Source organism: Sinocyclocheilus grahami, unplaced genomic scaffold, assembly GCF_001515645.1.
Source record: "Sinocyclocheilus grahami isolate Dianchi unplaced genomic scaffold, SAMN03320097.WGS_v1.1 scaffold629.1, whole genome shotgun sequence".
Lineage (NCBI taxonomy): Eukaryota > Metazoa > Chordata > Actinopteri > Cypriniformes > Cyprinidae > Sinocyclocheilus > Sinocyclocheilus grahami.
This window is the reverse complement of record NW_015505808.1, coordinates 312,797-335,079: the sequence shown is the minus strand read 5'-3', so window position 1 is coordinate 335,079 and position 22,283 is coordinate 312,797. Positions and strand designations below refer to the sequence as shown.

The following is a 22,283-nucleotide window of genomic DNA, read 5'->3' as shown; positions in this document are numbered from 1 at the left end:
AAAGGGACACATGTAACAGCACTTAACCTCAAGGGCAAGGCTGTGCTGGAGTTCTATGAATGCTCCACAGAGGAATAATGCAAACAGGATGGATTAAATGTTAAAAAAAGCTCCATGGCTTCTCTGTCAGATGAGACGTTACACCTCTTCCTGCTCAAGCTCTACCTCTCAATTGTGCTTGAAGCCTGGAGAGAATCATTATTGCCCTTTGTTATCCTGCACTGAAAGAGAATGAATGGGCTCTTTGATTGCTCCTATGAGATTTTGTGTTTTCCTGGAACTTTTTACCAAGGGTCTGCCACCTCTGAAAACATTATCACATTCTGACTGAGAAGAATTACATCCATTAAATTTGTGGTTTGTAAATGGCATCAAACTGATCAATATGTCAAAAGCACATCAAATATGATTTATCGATGTGACCTGAATACGTAATTAGTTACCTGTAAATAAAGCCCTTCACCAAATTTGTATTCAAATAAAAGCGTTACTGATTGACAGCAACAACAAAAGAAATAATTAGAACTTCTTACAAAAAAGTACTGTGGCAGAAACACAGTACAGTGATGTTTTAGATGATCATACTATAGCACAATTTAATATGTGCAATGGTCTTGAATGAACACCATTCTATACTGTCTATACTATATTTACAGGATTCTAGAAGATATTTCAAAGAATAGCATGGCATTAGCTAGGTACAAGGCCAAATAAAACACCCATTACCCATAGTAACGTCCAAAAAAGACGTAGTTACCTATGTTAAATGTGCTCACTATAGTAATAACACTACATTTTGTATACATATAAGTAACTTACCATAAACTAAACGCAAAACTTAAACATACCGCAAATTAATTAATATTGCTCAATATTTGTGCAATTACACTTTAACAACATCACCTTGAAAAAAGGGTAACCAAAAAAGGCAAGAATGTGTTACTTTTGGAAAAAGCTTTGCACTGCTAAACAATGTCTTTACAATTTATTCTGAAAGCCACATATTCTGTTCCAATATTGTTGTTGGCAAACGAAAAGCCCCCTTCTACTCTCTCCAAAACTGTAAACTTGGCCCAGTCTGCAAACAAAACTAACTTTGAATCCTCCAATAATAAACAACGACAAAAAGAAAAAACAGAGCACAAGAGAAAATGGTAAAACCCATAGACTGTCTCGTATAACACTGAAATTTCTACATAACTCACAGTGGGCACATCATCTCACGGGCCGGGCGGCTGCTGCGGGTGGGGGCGGATGCGGACAGAGGTAAGGCTGCCCTGGCGGGTGATGGAGTGCAGTGTCACCTCCGGCCCATGCAATTTATGGTGGAGCGCTGCTGACGAGCTCCCAGCAGTAAAGATCACACAGGGGCGTATTTCACAGCGAGCTGAGCTTTATGAAGAACACTTCGACGCCCCGGCAGGCCGCCGCTTGTGACGGATGGAGAAAGACGCATGACAAGCTTCATCATTGTTTGTAAATCTTAACTTGTTCCCGCTCACTAACCCCAGAGGCAATTTTCCAGAGACAGCTGTGGGGGCCTCTCGGAAAGGACAGCGTCGCACTCCTGAAGGTTATTTGGCCTCATATTTGGCCAACCGATTACCCCAGCTCTAGGGAAAATAATTATACTCCGCACAAGCACTGGAGGCACAGAAAGAGAACAGAGGACTCAAGAGACAAGTCATCTGAAAACCGATGTAATGCTACTTTGAAAATAATGAAACTCGAGTACTTGTCATTTACGGAGTTGCCTCTTTTTAAATATCTCCTAACAGTATGATGGTGGTTACTAGAACACAACAATGATGGGAACAAAACTCAGAGTGTGGCAGCTGATCAGGTCTGACTGCAGAAGTTGTGAATATGACACTAGAAAATACTATGAGATGTTTAGGGATCAGACTAAACAGGGAGTGCAGACTCCCATGTAAAGGCCACACAAGCCTGGATGGTCATCCAGTCTTCTTCACTAATCAAAGGATTGGAATCAGGATGTTAAAAATGTTCACGTTTTAAAAAAAATGATTTTTAAATGTTAAAGGGGTGGTTCATTGCGATTTCACTTTTTTAAGGTTAGTTAGTGTCTAATGTTGCTGTTTGAGCATAAACAATATCTGCAAAGTTACGAAGCTGAAAGTTCAATGCAAACGGAGATATCGTCTTTTAAAATTCTGGTGGTTTAATGCCTACAAAAATGGCTGGTAGGGACTACAACAAGTTACTTCCCGGGTTCGTGACATCACAAACCCAGATAAACCCCGCCCTCAGGAAAAGGCAGCAAAGGGGCGAGGCCATGCTGCGCTGCTTTAGAGAAGAGGAAGAGAAAACTAGAGGTGCACGTAAAAATCTATTCATATATGAATCGCGATTCTGTCTAATGATTCTAATGGATTCACAAGTTTCAAAATCAATGTTCTAAAGCAGCAGTTCTTAATACTGTTCCTCGCGTCCCCCTGCTCTGCACACGCTCGCCATCTCTCTCGCTCTCATTCAGCTCAGCTCCAACAATGAACTGTTACAATTATACACTTATTTTCACATACTGTAGTTATGAGAAGCGTTATACATGGACGCGCGTGCAGTTGCCATATTGTATTAAAGCTTTAATTGGGATAAAACTGTATATTAAAAGCTAACATAAGCAGTAGCATTTACAAATAACAGCATATCAAAAAGTATGAGACAACAACAAACAAAAAACATAGGCCTACCATTAAAAGCCATGCTTGCACAGGTTCTTCAATAATATCCTCTGCTTCTCAATCGGGCTCAAACTGATAAGCTATATTAACGATGCAGTTGTTTACAATATAACCGGAGCACATGCCGCCGAGGTGAGGTGCGGGACATTTAGACGCGCGCTAGAGGCGGTTTAGCCAATCACAACACACTGGGCTAGCTAACCAATCAGAGCCCATCGCCTATTTCTGAGGGACGGGCTTCATAAAAGAAGGAAATGATCAGCCCATTTCTCAGAAAAGGGACAAAGATGTGTGGAATAAAGGTAAATTATGTGAAAAATAATGCGGTTTTTTTTTTTTAAACGAAGCGTTAACACATGTTAGACTGCACCTAGAAAGCCTAGAAAAAACCCAGTGAACCACCCCTTTAAAAATAGAAAGCAGAATGAAATAATCAGTCAAATTCTTTAAATGTGTTCAAATTGCTGGAGATATACTGTTCATATTTAATTGATAATAATTTTTAATATCTTAACATGTAAAATTGCTAAAACAATTATAAAAACATATTTTTCCCCCCACTCACCCAGACCACCAAACCCCTGCATTAGGGTTTTGTAAATAGTAGGTGCAGGAAACAAATAATAGACTACAAACTCCTTGCTGGGCTCCGAGCATCTGTGTTTAGGAGATGGGACCACCCAGTTTGGAGTGTTTTGCGTGTAATGGAACATAACACCCCCTGCAGTGATAGTGGGGGTGACAGGCACCCTCATGTTGAAACCACTGGAAATCGGCATGTAAAAATCATTAACAGCCAGGGCAGGTGGCAAGCTTGGAGGTATGCGGGAATGGTGGATCACAGAAACACCATAATCATACTAAAATGTTCTTCAACACACTTAATTAGTTCAGAATGGTGCACAGTAAGACATATATTGTTTCTAAAATCTGTAAATAATTTTAGACAGTGTCAGTTCAAACTTTATAGCTTCACAAAGTGAAAGGCACAGGAAAAATTAAAAAATACAATTTATGATTTCTATGTTCTAAGACTGGAATTCTTAGCACATGGTCCTTGTCTCTTTAAATCTGAAGTCACCAGAACAAATGACTCTCATAAAAGTTTTACCTTTGAATTTATTTTTTATAAATTTTACAGCGCCCTTGACTCAGAGTATGAACCTCCCTCAGATGTACTTGCTCACACTGTTGAGAATCTCTGGATAAAAGTTTATGGCCCTAAGAGCATGTGTATGTGTGTGTGTGTGTGTGTGTGGGACTGACCTGCTGCTTTGAGTTCGGGGCAGGTGCTGGGTGGCACACATGCAGCCGTGCCAAGCCCCTGACTCAGGTAAGATGAATAGTAGGAGTGTGTGCGGTACTGGGGGGACACGTTATGGCTGGACAGGCGACCGTTCCCACTGGGCATCTGTTTCAGAGGGATGTGATTTTGGGGCAGGTGGAGAAAAAACAAAAGAAAATGAGTTATCACATAAAGAGTCTAATGGCATCAACAGTCAAGAATCAAAAGAAACAAGATCACATTTTGGAAGTTCCAGGTCCAGACATTCACACTGTATAATTTCTCATGAACGTTTTACATCATAATTTTCAACTTTGTAAAACATGTCAATATGCCAGGCTCAGCATATTGAGCTGTGGCACTCTTCAGCAACGGAAGATTGAATACAGCTCGTCTAATTTCCCTGATCTGTATACTTTTCAATAAAACAGTAAAAAGGACAAAAATCATTTAGATTAAGTAGTGACAATGAATGAGGCAGCATATTAGAATGATTTCTGACTGATCATGAGACACTTATGGCTAGACTAGAGTAATGGCTGCTGAAAATTCAGCTTTGCCATCAATAAATCACATTTTAAGATTTTTAAAATACAAAACAATTATTTTAAATTGTAATAATATTTCAAAATATTACTGTTTTACTGTATTTTTTTTTTATCAAATACCTTGTAAATGCAGCCTTGGTGAGCATAAGAGTCTTTTTTCATAAACTTAAAAAAAAAAACTTACTGACTCCAGAATTTGAACGGTAGTGTATTTTGCATGCTGGTCTAGCTAATGTGCAAGTACATTGTAAAGCAATAACACAAGGCAGTGGGTTTACCGATAAGTCTCAAGTGAAAGACTGAACATCCTTTATTTCAGACACTATACTAAGTGTTGCAGTTTATTTCTCTGCTTCACACATAAATGGTCCATCTCCTCATCCTCATACTGTCCCTGTTTGAACCAGAAGACATACTAAATGATCAGCATTACCTCAACAGCAATGGACCTAAACCTGGTTTTGACTTCCATCTGCACACTGCAAGACACATTCATCTCAGAGCACTGAAAACATTGATAAAACAGAGTCTATACATTCTGTACATGACAATATAAACCTCAAGTCCGAAGGGGAGGAAAAAATACCCAGTATGTCTTATGGTTGACCTCCTGCCTAGACTGATTTATTTCTCTCTTTCTTTTTCAAAATAAACTGCAACAAACTGCTCTGGCAAGTTTTCTTCCCTCTTGTGAGAACTCTAAAATAAGCCGTCTACTTGAAGGCACAGAGGCTTTAGGGTGTTTTCAGTTTCACTTTTATGGAATTTGATTTCTGTCAGCCAGTTAAACTGTCCACCCCATCAATTCTTGACAGGTTTATAAACTGTTGTTTAAACAATGTCAGCCACTTGTATTGCCTATGACAAATATAATTCAAATTGAACTGTATTTTTTTTTCAACAGTACCCCACCAATACGTACATGAAATAAAACAAGGTGGGAAAAAAGCATGTGCCACAACAAGCAAGAGACAAACACCGAATGTGTGCCAAAATGTGTGCAATGCTACTCAACTATTTCCTGCTTTTTCTATGCCACTCTTAACCTACCATAACACTTATATCAAAATAAGTCCAAGTGGAATAAAATTCATGCATCATTCAATGTCATTCCCTGTGATTCAGATCTCTATCTCAGGTATGAACATATCTAGGCAAAATCTGGTAATACTGCATAGTGCTTGCTTAGTATAGCATCAGCAGTTTGAAAGTGCATTGTGATTTCCAATTCATGTAATACAAAACTGCTCGCAGAAATGATGAACAGGCCTGCTAGCGTTGTGCTACCTCTGCCATGTTAGATCTAGAGCAGCCTCATTAATAAGGGCTGGCTGGAGTCCTTTACCACCCTGAGTGAGCTCTTATCTGGCACCATCAGATGTCTGGATCCTCTACGCAACCCTCATATTTTCATTCTCCACCTGCAGTGCAGCGGAGCCCCACTTGCTGGAGGTGGGAGAGGGCGGGAGATGAAAACACTAAGATAAAAGTCAGATGAGCTCCTCACCCTACTAACTTCCTTATCCGATGAACCCTAATAAAGAGAAGAAGCTATGATGAAAAGTTTCATGGAACAAGTTATGATTTCGTAAACATACGAATACATCACAATGTTCAACAAACAACAGTGAAGAAACAAAACACAGCCTGATGGAAAGAGAAATCCTTCTTAGATGATGCAACCTAAATCACAACAATGCCTTTCTTACAGGGTCATTGCTCTTACAGAAACACAAACCTCATGCTTCTACTGACTACCAGATTTTTAATGGTAAAAAACATTTTTAACAAACAATGAATTTTTCAATCATGGGATTGAATCCGTGTATTATTCGATCATTCGTTTTTTGATTTAATATTGAAAGTAGAAAAATTAGAAAATGGCTCCTTTTTCGTATTTTCGTTTTTTTTTCCAAAACACAAAAAACGAGAATTCAGCTTAAATTTTCGTTTTTTCGTTCTTGGGTGGAAAAATGAATAAACAGCTTGAATATTCGATTTCTACATGTGGGCGGGAATTAAACGCCCCTTTCTGCTGACTGGTCAGCCGAAAATCAAACCGTGCCATCATCAGTTCTTCTGCAGTATCACGCAGCAGAATAATAGTCCTCCACTGCTGCAGTTGTATGGATTCTTAACGCATTTATTGCAACTACGTTTAGTCTTTTTTCATCAAACAAACAGGCTAATGAATAGCTCGACACAACTCATACTTGGACAGAGTCTAGACAGGGCTTTCTTCTGTGTAGATATAAATTCTATTCTTTGCATCAGCTGGGCATGGCAGGGTATGATATGACAGCTGTCATAGCCTACACTGCTCCCCCAGTAAGTCTGTTTAAGTAATTAATTAATTAATTAATTAATTAGTTTCAAAATAAATAGTTTAAACACTAAGACAAAAAGGAAGGAATGATAAATTGGCTAGGGTATATATAGGCCTATGTTCACGCAAGAACTGTCATTCTGACTGACAACCGGAGAATAACATATATTAAATAGCCTACTGTTAGAGTTATATAATGTAGTCCTGTGTTTTATTAAAATTTATTATAATTGATATTGCAAAAGGATATGCACTTGTGCACGGCGTGAGCTGCTGCGCACTCGCACTGCAACGCAAGATTTTCATAAAATATAATAACTTGCAATTTCAGTTTCTCACCAAACCCTCAGTATACCTTCAGAATACTCGGAATATACGCCACGAGATGCATATGATTATTTTACGACAGATATGCATCCACCATTCTCTGCCATTAAATTGGTAAGTGCGAGCAGGACATTTTAGTGTTATTAAGTAATAAGCCTTTAGAACAACATTAAGGTTCCAATAAATTGCGATGGGTTAAACAAACTCAATAAGCAGACAGACTACAGTCAAGCGCAGACCAGTATTGAAGTGCACAGGAAATAAGCAGCAGTCATATTTAAAGCAGTTTAAATTAATATTGAGTACTGATTGATATTTACTTGGATTTTTTCCCCCCATCGAGGGGAAATAACTTAATACTCTGTCATTTATAGTCGTATGGTAAAATGTACTTTTATTTGTGTAATGTTACGTTCAAAATAACTACAAAATGTCATGCCTTTGAACAATAAAGAGAACAACAGAATGCGCTGCTTTAGCGCGTCTTGGTCTCCTTGAGCATCTTTCTGGCGCATGCCACAAACATGAACCACAGAGAATACTTGTCTTTTAAAAGGCTTCAGTTAGATGATTTGATGTTAAATGCATCATATAAGTCACTTTGGAATAAATCACAGTAGGCCTATGTATCATGATAAAAAAAAGCGACTTTACAGTCTGGAAATACTTTAGGCTATAGCAAATTATTTTGCGGACCCCCTATCACTTTAAGAACCGCTGGTCTACACAGAAGAAAGAACTGTCTAGACTCTACCCCGGTACGAGTTGTGTCGAGTTATAGTCTGTTTGATGAGAAAAATATGAAATGTAGTTGCAATAAAATGGGTTATTAATCCGTACAACTGCAGCAGTGGAGAACTATTATTCTGCTACGTGATACTGCAGAAGAACTGATGACGGCACGGTTTGATCTTCGGCTGACCAATCAGCAGAAAGGGTCGTTTAATTCCCGTCCACATGTGGAAATCGAATATTCAAGCCGTTTATTAATTTTTCCACCCATTAACGAAAAACAAATATTTAAGCGGAATTCTCGTTTTTTGGGAAAAAAACTAAAACACGAAAAAGGAGCCGTTTTCAAATTTTTCTACTTTCAATATTAAATAAAAAAAACGAATGATCGAATGATACACGGATTGACATCACATCTTTTCTTGAGGTAATTCCATTTGTCGTAACATCCTGAACTCACCTTCAAGTCAAAAGGTCTAATAATATGATATAAGAATAAGAAACACAGTCGCAAGGGTCTATAAGGGTCCTATCTGTGATTTCCTGTATTACGGTTTTCGTCCTTTCTTCAAAATGGCTTGAATTACATTGTTTTTGATTTGATGAACAAACCATTAAAACATTATTTTTTTAAACTGTCCCTTTACTTTTTTGTGAGTTTGAATTAAACTATTTGCTAAGGTTAAGCCAATCTACCAGTGCTTAAACTACTGGAGAGTGTGAGCCTTTACATGGTACCTTTCTTCCGGCGTTACACCAACTTTGTGCATGCAACAATTGTAATGCTCCACAAAAAAGGCAAAATTTATTTTAATTCAGAAATGAGAAACCTTTAGAACTTAAAAGCTGTGTTCAGGTTAGTATCTGTACGAACCACTTTTTTTTTTTTAAATGCATCTTTGATCATAAAATAATGACAATGTCAAACAAATAAAACTCTTGCTAAATCTAAATGTTAAATAAACTAAGTTAAAAACAAAACGATACTGAAACAATAAACGAAGACAATGGTTTACTACAAAACACCTAAAGAATCACAGTATATTTTCCTACATTCATCTTCCAAATGGTCAAAATCAGGCAATGAGATGAGAATTAAAGTTACTCCCCTTCTACGGAGCTGTCATCATATGAGCAATATCATTAACCTTTGCAATTCAAACCCTGGGACACACTAAGGAGATGGAGGCAGTGACCCTGGAGCAATATGTCGCCATCAGGGTTCCAACTGCACAAATATGCTAAAATATGGCCCAGTGACTGACTTGTGTGTATATAACACTCAGGAATGACTCCCTGGAGAAATACAGATTAAATTTACTTCACACTTGAGTAGATCAGATTTGATACAATGAGGTTACTTTGCCATATAAATCAGAGTCCATATACACAGGCTGATCTCCATATGAAAATCATATTATGTCATGGTATGAAGACTCTTTCTAATGTCAGTGGGTGATGGTTGATTAATAAAGGCTTGTAAAATTGTTGCAATGCAGTGATGGTATATCAAAGTTGAACGGGCCATGACTTTGAGGATGCCCTCAATTTCATGCTGTCCAGTTTGATATCTTCAAACAGACATCTTCAAACTTGTGCAGCATGGTCTGATGCAGACAACATCCACACTGGAGAGCTGCTGCCAGGACAGATTCATGTGCCTGGTCTCAGAATTGCATGGTTTGCATCTGACTCTGAGGGAAACTGATAATTACTTTGCAGTACAGCACATCTGATTATAACTTGGTGTAAATCTTTAACCAAACAGTTAAAAAACATGTTAATGTCTCTATCATTACAAACTGAAACTCCTACCCCCTTTATTCCGCTAATAGGCTAATTTGTGACACTGACTACATAAATCTTTTGTACAAAAAGTCAGATTTCCTTTTAGTAACAATTTTAACATACATATATTATAGTATATTTATGCTCACAAAGGCTGGATTTATTTGATCAAAACTACAATTAAAAAAACCTGTAATAATGTGAAATATAATTACAATTTAAAATAAATGTTTTCTATTTTAATATATTTAAATTTTTAATTTATTTTGCCTGTGTAATTCATTTGTATTGCCTGTAATGGCAAAGCTGATTTTCAGCAGCCATTACTGCAGTCTTCAGTGTCACATGACTGTTCAGAAATCATTCTAATATGCTGATCTGGTGCTCAAGAAACTTTTATTTTAATAATGTTGAAAATAGTTGTGCAGTTTAATATTTTTGTGGAATCCGTGACACATTTGTTTGATTATTTGATGAATAGAAAGTTCAAAAGAACAGCATTCATTTTAAATGGAAATCTTCTATAACATTGTCCTTACCGTCACTTTTGATCAACTCTATGCACCCTTACTAAATAAAATTATAATAAATTTTTTTTTAATTCTTACTGACACCAAGCTTTTGAATGGTAGCAAATTACACACTACATTAAAACATAGTTGTAATAGAACTACTACAACCATAAGCTGCTTTTAAAAGAATATTGTACTGCTAAAAGAATAAGAGTATCAGTACCAGAGCAGCATAATGAGAAAACTGGAAATATGTGATTTTGCAGATTAGGATTTTGAAATATCATTACACTAACAAAAATATATTTAGCTGATATTATAAAACAATAACAGTCAAACTAATTGAAAGCAGTGATTATTTAGACTTTGATTTATTTTCTTGTGATAATTATACAACAAGGATAAGGGTTAAAAAACCTCCAATGACAGAATTAGTTGCGGTTCCGGCTGGGGGGAGCGGGGAAATGTAAACAGTATGTAAGAGGTGTAGTGTGCATGAAAGCCCCACACCCTCCTGCTGTGTTTGGCCAGTGGCTTGGAACGATGGCACAGGTATTATTACTGTACACCGAGGACAGAAGCTCACTACGGCCTGCCAACTTCAACAATCCAGAAGGGTCCAATGACAGCGGCCCCTATCAACACGGCTGCAACACACTTAATCACCTTATTACCGTGGCCTGGGCTACATGGGATGCAGACTGGGTGAGTGTAGAGATGTGTGCGCCATGCTGGTGTTCACACGTATGTTTGCTAGAGTGCTTGTATGAGGTACTGTATGTCTGAAGGGTTGGTTTGAAGATACTATATAGTAGGGGGCTAAGTTTGGGGTCAGCAGATTAATTTAAAATAAATGTGAGTCATTTTTGGAAGTATAAACATCACCAAAAAGGAAAAAAGAAAAAACCCTGTCATGAACCGTTCCTGTTACTTTTACTGTGACACAACCAATTTTATGTTTAAAAATACCACCACTAATGTGTAAGTAAATAATTAAAATATTTTTAAATTCTAAAACATTATGAACCACACTTTTCACCTAATCTAAAGCCAGAACCATCAAAATCAATTTTATATTTAGCAGGAGAGAAGCAATTTTATTTCCAGTGCATAATTATGCTACTAAAAAGAATTAACTGAATTAATGCAGCAAATGTGTAACAACTCTACGTGTTTCATATTTACATGCACAGTAAAGGTGCCAGAAATGAAGTTCAAAAGGGACTGGGTATCTTAACACATACAAATATTAGGTTTATTATTATTTTTATTATTACACCTAGTATTTTTATGTATTGAAGTGGTAGTTCACAGAAAATTACACACACATATATATATATATATATATATATATATATATATATATATATAAAAAAAAGGAAATATCAATAATATAATAAGACATTGGTATGTATATATATATATATATAATATGATTTTGGTTATTCTTTGAAAAACAAATGAAGATATTTGGGAACAACATCACATATATATATATATATATATATATATATATATATATATATATATATATATATATATATATATATATATATATAAAAAAAAAGGAAATATCAATAATATAATAAGACATTGGTATGTACATATGTATATATATAATATGATTTTGGTTATTCTTTGAAAAACAAATGAAGATATTTGGGAACAACATGAGGGTGAGTAAATGACAGATTTTTCATTTTTGGGTGAACTATCCCTTTAAGCTTTCCAGTCCCATTTGTAATAATAATAATGCTAATGATAATAATAATATCTATTATTAGCATATAGTGGTAGCACATATTAGCATCAACTAAATTTACAACATTAATTTAAAACCTGAAAAGAGCCACTCAGTTGAACTTGACGTGAGGAGCAAGTCCATTCACCTGGTATTGCTGGTAGTTGTACAGGTTGCTATAGTAGGATGAGTATGGTGTGGGCTGGTAGAGGTTGTAATAGGAGGCATCCACCATCAGATCAGACGTGCCCTCAGTGTGCCCTCTGCTGGTCGCCGAAGGACTTAGAGCCAGCATGGAACGATTCCCTGAAACAGCAGACAAATTGGTCAAAATGAGTCTGTGTCTGTCTCTTCTCTGGCAAGCGCATCATTCTGTAGTGGTATGCCCTGAAATGAGAAGACATATTTAACACAATGTGCAAAACTGGAAACTGTATAGCTTATATTACTGTCAGCTACATAAATTCATAAACACACTTTTGCTAGAAATGTATGACATATGCAAAACATTACTGATTTAAGGAACAAATTGAAATGAACACAATACGTCAATATGGTCTCTACATGTAAATGTCTTGGAACACTTCAAAGTTTGAACATTTTTCTCCATTACTTTTTAACTCATTTTCCAAAAAAATAAAAAATTAAGTTTATGGTTTGAATGATGTTTACTGTACTCTCTGACCACACTGCACTGATGTTCTTCATCACTTCAGTATTTTTTTCAGTGCAAATGTCTAAGGATTTTTAAATTAAGATACATTTACTCGAGAAGCAAAATTACATCAAAAGAAGAAGTCTTGTTTTATGAGAAATTGATCAAAATTAAGTATTAAAACAATAGCAAATATCTGCCAATGGGATCAGAAAAATCAACTCAATTCAAAAGGAAAACAATTTCTCATACCTAATTGACAGATATCTGTTTTGTTTTAAGCATACACTTAAACATTAATTTTGTTTACTTTCTCTGAAAGCAAACCTCATCAATGTGTGCAAGGCATAAAAACATATGTATATGGTCAACAAATGCAAAATTTTGTGATGATTCAAAAATGCTTTAGTGCTTTAAGTGAAAGCGATGGCACAGATTCACAGTAATTTACAATGCCAGTTGATAAGAAGTTATTTTGTCTATCACAGATGGCTCAGCATGTGTGTTATGTCATGTGTCACTTTATCTCTGACGACAATTACCGAAAACAACCAGTAACTCCTGTTTCATCTGTCAGCAACCAAAGAGGCAGCTGAGTACAATTACAGAGCATAGGCAGCCTTGACCTGTCTGGTATCCAACTCCTTCCTTAGTGCTATCGGAGCATTAGGAACAGGATGTCTCTCCTGCTCATCGAACACAACAGCCCTCCGTGGATATGGTCTGGCACGGCACAATCGCCATCTAGCCTTCCTCCTCCTTGTGAGAATGGAGGTGCATTTCATGATGTCCATGGTCATGGTTCCTTTGTTTTTCTTTTTCTCTGCCACTCACAGAGTCATGGATAGTTCAGGGGGTCAAGAAGAGGTGCTTTTCTCCTCATTTTCCCATGGCCAAGCGACAAAGACCTGATTCACAGAAACCTCCCACAAAAAGTTGAGCTTATGTTTTATTTTAATAAAAGAGTGCAAATTGATAGACAAATATTGTGAACGAAAAAACACTGAAGGTTACTGTAATGAAACATCATCTGATGCTATGCGAGGACGTCTCATCACACACAGTAAAACTAGCTTATTTATTCCACAATAAGCTGAAGTATGCCATTGCCTTTATTACTTTATCAGGCTTTTATGATAATATAATTTGATGAAACGCATTTCAAAAACAAATTCAAAATAAAAAGTATGCTTATGTGAGATTAGGGAAGACTAGGTCTAGCTTTCACATTTTTGTTAGAAGTTAGAAGTTCTCAGGGTATTTTATTTTATTTTTTTACCTAATTTGGGCACCGCTTATCTACAAAAATCTATTAAATATTTGCATCATTTCCAAAAGGAAATACAATATACCATCTATTTAACACTGTATGTGTAAGTTGTCACAGTAAGTGGTAACCTGTAGTAAAGCCAGCAATATTTTTTTATTTAATATTACATACTACATTCTAAAGTAGATAAAAGTCATCTTACAAAACATATCCATAATTAAAACGTATTATAGGCTATTTAACGGCTTTTCTGATTTTCAGTAAAGCAGTTATCAAAGTTCTTCATGTATGGAAAAGTGATTTCAAAAATATGTTTTGGCAAACAGATATTGAATAAATGAACAATGAAATTAAGTTTAAAATTAAAATAAAGTTACAACATATACTATACAGTTGTGGTCAAAAGTTTATATACACCTTGAGGAATCTACAAAATGTTAATAATTTTAACAAAATAACAGATATCATTAAAAATTGCATGTTTTTAGTAGTCCTCAAAAAGCTATTTCACATAATAGATTAGTATAGTAATAGATCGTTTACAAAGCCCACAGGACAAAATAACTGCATTCATACAAACGACCCAGTTCAAAAGTTTATATGCTGCAATTTCCTTCTTGTTTTGTTAAAATTATGAACATTTAGCAGATTCTGCAAGGCTTATGTTAACTTGCGACACAGCTCTACCATGTGACAACTTGCCTCAGCCCGGCCTTCCTGAAAGATGCCCTTACAGTTCAAATCTGAATCTGTTTTGATTCTATAGTTGACTCTTTCCTAAATGTATCAAAGTGTGGTTTTACTGGCCTCACTTGTTACCCAACAGCTATTACAAAAACTGTATATAACGGTGTTGTAAATTTCTTCTTAAATGAATTCACAAAATAATGCTTTATCTATTTGTTTGAAACAAACATACTGTAAACATCCAGTTCTAGGGAAAATACAGATTTGTGTAACTAGATTTTTGAGTCAAAAAATGTTGACCATCCTACTGAGATGAGATAGCCTATATATAGCTTGTGACCAGCATTATTTTTGGTCTTTATTAAATGAATCAGGTTTGCTCACCTAGGTTGGTGGGAGAGGCGGTAGCACTGCTGGTGGTGGGTGATGGCGGCCCTGAGATGATAGTAAACACATTATCACCGGCGACCTCGTTTTTCACCAGCGTGTCTGAACCGGACAGGTTAACCGGACTGCAAATGCCCAGCTCTTCCTCCTGGGCCTGCTGCCTCCGTAACGCCACCTAACACGACAAACAGTCAACTCCAGGCCTGAAACCACCCGAGCCAGCCGGGACAAGTTCACTCTTCACGTAATAGAAGCATCACGAGGCATTTGACATATCATTTAATTACAATGAATTATATTAACGTGAATAAACTGGTTGTTTTTATACTGTCCGTTTTTCTTGTGGGGGGAAAAAAAACTAATCTCGCTAAGGCGCCAAACTGCAGCTAGCTGAAAAACCTGCACTGTTCAACAATGTAGCTACAAAACGTTATTGTTTGATTGTAAACAATTTATCATTAGTATTGTAGCAAACAAACCAATTATTTGTATACACGACTGTAAACTGGGAACAATACAAAAACCATAGCGGAGGCCAGGCATGATATATGGAGTAGTTGTATAACAACTAAGTTAAATCAACACAAACAGTGATATTTAGAGCACAAGAGAGCGGAAGATACAGTGAACGTTGGGGAAAAAATAAATATAAAATAAAAAGCGACCCTAGCTGAACTCGCATCCGGCTGGCTGGTGTGTACCTGGGCTGCCATGACCCTCTGTCGTTCAGCGATCAGCCGGCATTTCTGACACTGGCAGTCCCTCCAGTTGCAGAAGCGTTTGTGGCCCTTCAGCGGCGACACGAAGCCGTGGTTCCTGCAGCGCGAGCACTTGGGCATGCGGGACGGCTTCGTGACAGACAGCGAGCCGTTACTCTGCTCTTCCTCACTCATGCCGACAGGTGATGGTGATGATGGCCGGTGCCTCTGCTTAGAATATGTCACGCCGGCGGATTACAAACCGCTTATAAAGGAGAGGGAGGACGAGGGTCTGAGGTTTGATACAATAGGCTCAAGTTTGGCGCGAGGAACCTGTGCATTCCAGCGCGCGTGGGAGATTTTGTTCAGTTTCTTCCCACTGAGACTAAAAGTGACTGCCAAATTGTCGAAATCATGGATCATAAGACACAAAACCAAATGCGATCATGGCGTTATAAAGGGGTTCACATTTTGTAATAATATTACTTATTACTGCTTAAAAAAATCTATTTTAATATATATAGCTAGCCTAGTCTATTGCATTCTGTGTGGAGTCGCATTTCACTACATGTCGTACTGTGTATGATTGTGCATGTGACCAACAAAGTTGAACTTGAAGATAGTGAGAGGGTGTCACTGATTTGATATGAGCTCCAGGCAGTCTGTATCAAAGTAACGCAAAGAAAAATAAATAAATCCATGATTCATAAATGTGATCATGTGCACAAACAACAACGACAACATAAAAACCGCATTGAGAGAAAAGTGCAAGGGAGTTCTTGAAAGTTCAGAGAATTATTTTTTAAATTAATTATGATAATTATTTTACTTAGGCAATATTTTATGTTGCTTTTCAGGCTTATATATCTAAAAAGTGGGCTACTTTGATTTTGGGAAGAAGAAAGTCAACGTAATAGAAACTGTGAAAAAATTTTTTTTACACATCTATAATATTTGTAGTAATATTTTTACTTGAAAATGAGCCTACTGCACTAAATAAAATGCTTTCTGTTTCGCAGAAATACATAATAATCGTCAGAATTCATTGCTAACTCTCTATGGCGGTCAGTGGAGAAAGACGGTTTTTTGCAGCACAATGGTGCAGTAACGGAGTCGTCCAGCAGGGGTTAACGGGCCGTGCTAACCAGCCAGGACATTGATCATATTTGTAACTCTTTGCAGTGTCCATATCTAAAAGTCCTCTTTAATACAACTAAAAAGCTTGTATGTTTTTTGAAAAGCATCATGTTTTCATGCCTGCAGATCTCCCCAATTGCAATGAGTCGAGCTAATTTGTGAGCACAATTTTAATTAGTTTAATAAAATTACATTAATGGTTTAATATTAAATAAAATGTCAAAAATACATGTATACACATTTAATGCATACAATTTCATTTTCAACCGAATATTTCCTATCTGAATAATAGTGAGAAAAGAGTTCAAACCAGCATGTCTAAATATACTTGAATTGTACATTAGCTGTCGATTCCAGTAGAGGGAGACATTGTACTGTTGACCTGTAAGAAAGTGGCCTACTGAAAGAAGGGTTTCAGAAGTGAGACGGGCACAAGCCATGTCATTTTAGTACTTTATTATCAAGTTATTGGCTACTATCGTTACTATACTATGGCTACTATAGGCCTAGTTATCTGTTATTCTATTTGTGACTACATGAAAAGCCACATATTAGACCTACGACAAGTTTATTACATAAAGGCCAGTCAAAGCTATTGCATCCACATATCACAAACATACATTATATACAAAACAAAAACTTTTAATTGATACATATATAACTTCATGTTACAAAGTAAACTTTAAATTTCCTAAATACTGTGATTTTTAAATAGATAAAATGGCAAGTATAAAAGTACGGACCAAATCCAAATCGAGAAATATGTGTTTAAAATAACTTGTTGAAAGTCTGTTTCAACCTCTGATACTCACTGGACATCTCTGCTAGGTATTTGATGGAGGACAAAAGATTTAAACCCCAAAGGCTGAACATATTGGGCAGCATATACAAATATAAAGTTCATTGTCAGGCAACATTGGCCACATCTTGGAATTATAAATTACTGATTATTAAAAAAAAACATAGATTTAAACGTTGATTTAAGCTTTAGACCACTCAAAGGAGAAAGAATACAAAGATATATCCATATATTATAAAATTCAACATTTATATGAGAATAACAATATTCTGAAGGCAACTCCATAGCCACTTTCCAGTTGACGTCTAGCTCTAATATTACGCTGGTGATTTCAGGCAGAAGAATACTCTTTGAATACATTCAGGGTGAGTACACATTTGAGGTCTTAGCTAGCAAGTCCATTTGTATTATAATCTAAAAACCAAGGAGAAAGACATAACCAAGGAGAAGTTTGCAAAAGTGCTCAGTAAAATTGCCTACTATCCATTAGTTGAGGTTTGAAGTACGTTTTCAGTCTTTTAGCTGTAGATTTGGTTTCTAGCTGATGAAAATTGTAGGCATGGCAGAACCTGAAAAAATAGCAGCTCAGGCAGGGTGGGGTAGAAGCTCTAATCAAACATGTCCTTTCCTTGTAGGACTGGGTGAAGTCTTCCTCCCAAGTCGAGGCGTACCCTGTGAACAGATGACAGACATGAAAGGTATGATGATTAACAGTAAACGGAGCCAACATGAGTCAGATACAAAATCAATAGACACTGTAAGAGGCCTCCTTCTGTCTCTAAACTCTACTTATTACAAAATATATTCTGATTCTCCACTGAAACAGTCCAACAGGGCAAGATTTTGTGTAATATTAGTTATGTGCTAAAATATACAGTGGGTATAGAAAATAATCACCCCCTTTAAAATGATCACATTTAGTTGCTTTTCAGCCTGAAATGAAGATGGATACCGTGTTTGTTTCATCCAGCTAGATTTACTCAACTTATAACATCCAACTGAAAGATATAACACCAACATGTCAGAAAAATAAAAAAACAGAATCACCGAGTTGAAAAAAATATAAAAAAATCAAAGGCTTTATCAATGCCTAGAAGCACAGTGAAGTTTATTATTAAGAAGTGGAAGGTATTTGGTACAACACAGACCCTCCCTGGATCAGGACATCGCTCCAAACTGGATGAAAGAGGAAACCAGGAGGAAACTGGTCAGAGAGGCGACCAAGAGACCTACAGCAAATCTGAAGCAGTTGCAGGAATTTATGACAAAGAGATGTCACTGTGTGCATGTGACAACAATATCACAAATTCTCCTCAAATGTGGCTTGTATGGGAGGGTTGCAAGAAAGAAGCCACTCTTCAAGAAAGGCCACATGCAGTCATGACTGGAGCTTTGCCAAAACACACCTTGAAGATTCTGAGGCAGATGAGACTAAAATCTAATTATTTGGCCTCAACACCAAGCGATATGTCTGACCAATCACTCACCATCCAAATAACAGCATTCCTACAGTACAGCATGGAGGTGCTAATATCCTGTTCTAGGGGTGTTTCTCTGCAGCAGGGACTGGAGCACTTGTCAGGATAGAAGGAAACATGGATGGGGCAAATACTGTCAAATTCTTGAGGGAAATCTGCTGCCCTCTGCCAGGAAGTTGTCAATGGCAAGAAGGTTTACCTTCCAACATGACAATGACCCAAAGCACACAGCAAAACTGACAAAAGGTGAATGTCCTTGCATGGCCTAGTCAGAGCCCAGACTTAAACCCCACTGAAAATCTGTGGAATGACTTGAAGACTGCAGTCCACAAACTCTCACCATCAAATTTAACTGAACTTGAGCAGTTCTGCAAAGAAGAGTGGGCAAATATTGCAAAGTCTAGATGTGCAAAGTTAGTAGAGACAAATCCCAACAGACTAAAGACTGCAAATAAAGCAAAGGTTGGTTTAAAAAATACTGACAAGGGTGTGATCCTTTTTCCAACTCAATGATTCTGTTTTTTTTTTCTGACATGTTGGTGTTATATCTTTCACTTGGATGTTATAAGTTGCACTGAGCAGCTGGATAAAACAAAAACTGTGTCCGTCTTCATTTCAGGCTGCAAAGCAACTAAATGTGATTATTTTAAAGGGGGTGATTCTTTTCTATACCCACTGAATATGGGTCAAAGACGAGACGTCCAATTTTGATGTCTGCATCAAATTAAATTTACAAAAGTAATTTTTTTTATTCATTGAAAGCATATTAAGTGCAAGTAACGTGTCTACTTTAATGTTTCAGTTAACATTTGTGAAAATAAAATGGCAAAATGTTTTGTGAAATAATGTTCCATCATCATTCAGTGTAACAGATATATTTACGTAAAACTGAAACGCCATACTGGTTTCATATCGGACCTGTACTTTTTAAAATATATAAAAGAAAAAGTGATCATACTAAATTTGATTATATTTTAAATTATTAAAAACTTCTAGCTGACAAACGGGTAAAACCTAGTGGTTGGAAGGATGGTAGTAAGGATTGGTTAAGATTTAAAATTGCAATGAATTAGTTTTTTGGGGGCTGCACTATGATTCTTAAATCGAGTCTTTTAATGTCATCTAATGATTTTTGTTTTAAATATGCCTGACTAGATTTTTTTTGTTTTATGAACTATTGTAAAGCTTTATTAATCTTTTATGGTTTTGATGCTTGAAAACCCCTTTTCGCCTTTGACCCATTTTTTTAAACTTATTAAACTATAAAAAATGAATACAAAAATGTAAATCTTTATTATTAATCCAATGTACAAATAGATAGATAAAATGAATGTACTGTGTATCAGCTGAATGTGATATGCGATCACTCACTGGTGATTGAGCTTTGGAGAAGTTCATATGGGCATACAGCAACACTGCTATGTCCTTATGACCTGCTTCCAGAGCAATAGACAGGGCATTGCTCTCATCCTAGGGACAAGAATTCAAACACCTCATTAGCCTTACTTGCTTTCTAAAAACAATAGCAGTATCCACGATGAGAAATGAGTCGAACACATTACATAAATATACTTCATGTTCATTAAATGTATTTGGTGGATTATCTAGGTTAAAATGAGACTCTGCTCACTCACATTATCGCTGAGTGTGGCGTTGCAGCCCGGCTGAGCCAGTAGCAGCTTTACTATCTCAACGTGGCCGTGTTCACTAGCGCACATAAGTGCGGTCGAGCCCTCATCATCCTGGATGTTGACATCTGCACCACAGGCGAGCAGAGCCTTCACCATGTCCATTCTGCCATGACTGACTGCCAGCATCAGCCCCGTCTGACCAGCCTGGACTCACAGGGTCAATGAGATCAGTTTAGAGACTTAAAAAATCGGACTACTGCCTGAAAAGCTATTCATCTAGTTTAATGCTAATTTATAGTAAGTATACTACTGTAAAATTGTCATGTTATCAATCTGAAAACTTGAAAAAGCTGTACACTACTGTTTAAAAGATTTTTTAAAAAGAAAATTATTTTATTCAGCAAGAACAAAAAAAAACCTTTTTAATTGTTAAAGGGGTCATATGACGTTGCTAAAAAGAACATTATTTTGTGTATTTGGTGTAATGCGTAATGTGTTTATGCGGTTTAAGGTAAAAAAACACATTAATTTTCCACATAATGTACATTATTGTTGCTCCTCTATGCCCCGCCTTTCTGAAACGCGTCGATTTTTACAAAGCTCATCGTTCTGAAAAAGCGAGGAGTTCGCTGATTGGCCAGCTATCCAGCGCGTTGTGATTGGCCGAATACCTCAAGCGTGTTGACGGAAATGTTACGCCCCTTACTATACTGTGATGCTGTGTCTCCCGGCACGACCACACAAAACCAATAAAACCCATTACAAACAAGGCATTTGTTGCATCAGGTGGGGATATCATTACTGATTATAATGACTTATACTGTGTTTTTACGCGTTGCGTATCGCGCCGCGTAAACATAAAACCATCTCTGCATTTGTGATCAGAGAAACGACAAATAACAAGCGCTACTCTACACTGCTCAAACTCGCGTTTGAATCATCAGTGGCAAATTCTTTAAATATAAAAAATGTACTTACAAGCTGTGAGTCAGAAGCGCCAGACTGTTCTTGCAAAGTTGGAACTGCCCCACTTTATAGAACAGCCTTTGAGCTCAGACCCATTGTAGGCTACTCTGCAGGTTCAGGAAACAGTCCTCCATAAACCAGCACGGATCATCTCTAGGCATGATGAAGCGGATATTGTCCTCTTTTGGAAGGCCAAACAAAGTAGTTTCGCTTTCACAACGAAACACACAGCGTCTTCATCACATGGCAGTGGTGGCAACAACAATACTACAGCGAGAATAAAAGTTACGCCTTCTTTCTTTGCGTGAACATTTGGGCGGTGTTATGCAAATATTCCCACACAGTGACGTAGACATGTGGGGGCATGTTTAAACGAGGCGTTTTAGGTAGGCGTGGACGAGTCTTAACTTTTATAAAGAATATCTCTTTAGATTTGAGACTTTAGTCTTTGCAACTTTACAGATCTTCTTTATGCACCAAGAGCTTGTAACACTCCAAAGAGAAAGAAAAAATTAAAATCGCATCATATGACCCCTTTAATTGTGAGTTCATAGGGCCTTTCACACCGCAGGAACCTTTTCATAGTACCAGAACTAATTGTGGAACTACCC

At 36.9% G+C, this 22,283-nt stretch overlaps 2 protein-coding genes across 3 annotated transcripts in view; both read right to left on the bottom strand.

Annotated features, from left to right (window-relative positions):
- Positions 1–16,080, bottom strand: part of LOC107558032 (doublesex- and mab-3-related transcription factor 1-like) — a 36,262-nt gene extending 20,182 nt beyond the window's left edge. Inside the window, exons 1-4 of one of the 2 annotated variants that reach the window (XM_016241633.1) lie at positions 15,665–16,080; positions 14,961–15,138; positions 12,113–12,270; positions 3,972–4,116 (exon numbers count right to left, since the gene is read on the bottom strand). In XM_016241633.1, the coding sequence (XP_016097119.1) occupies positions 3,972–4,116; positions 12,113–12,270; positions 14,961–15,138; positions 15,665–15,856 (673 nt within the window). In that variant the 5' untranslated portion in view covers positions 15,857–16,080. Of the gene's footprint in view, positions 1–3,971; positions 4,117–12,112; positions 12,271–14,960; positions 15,139–15,664 lie in introns of those variants that run through there. The other variant, XM_016241632.1, reaches the window with a different exon arrangement.
- A 1,025-nt stretch (positions 16,081–17,105) lies between these two features.
- LOC107558030 (KN motif and ankyrin repeat domain-containing protein 1-like) overlaps positions 17,106–22,283 on the bottom strand; it is a 29,528-nt gene continuing 24,350 nt past the window's right edge. The window contains exons 10-12 of the mRNA XM_016241630.1: positions 20,710–20,910; positions 20,447–20,545; positions 17,106–18,269 (exon numbers count right to left, since the gene is read on the bottom strand). Of these exons, the coding sequence (XP_016097116.1) occupies positions 18,210–18,269; positions 20,447–20,545; positions 20,710–20,910 (360 nt within the window). The 3' untranslated portion in view covers positions 17,106–18,209. The remainder of the gene's footprint in view (positions 18,270–20,446; positions 20,546–20,709; positions 20,911–22,283) is intronic.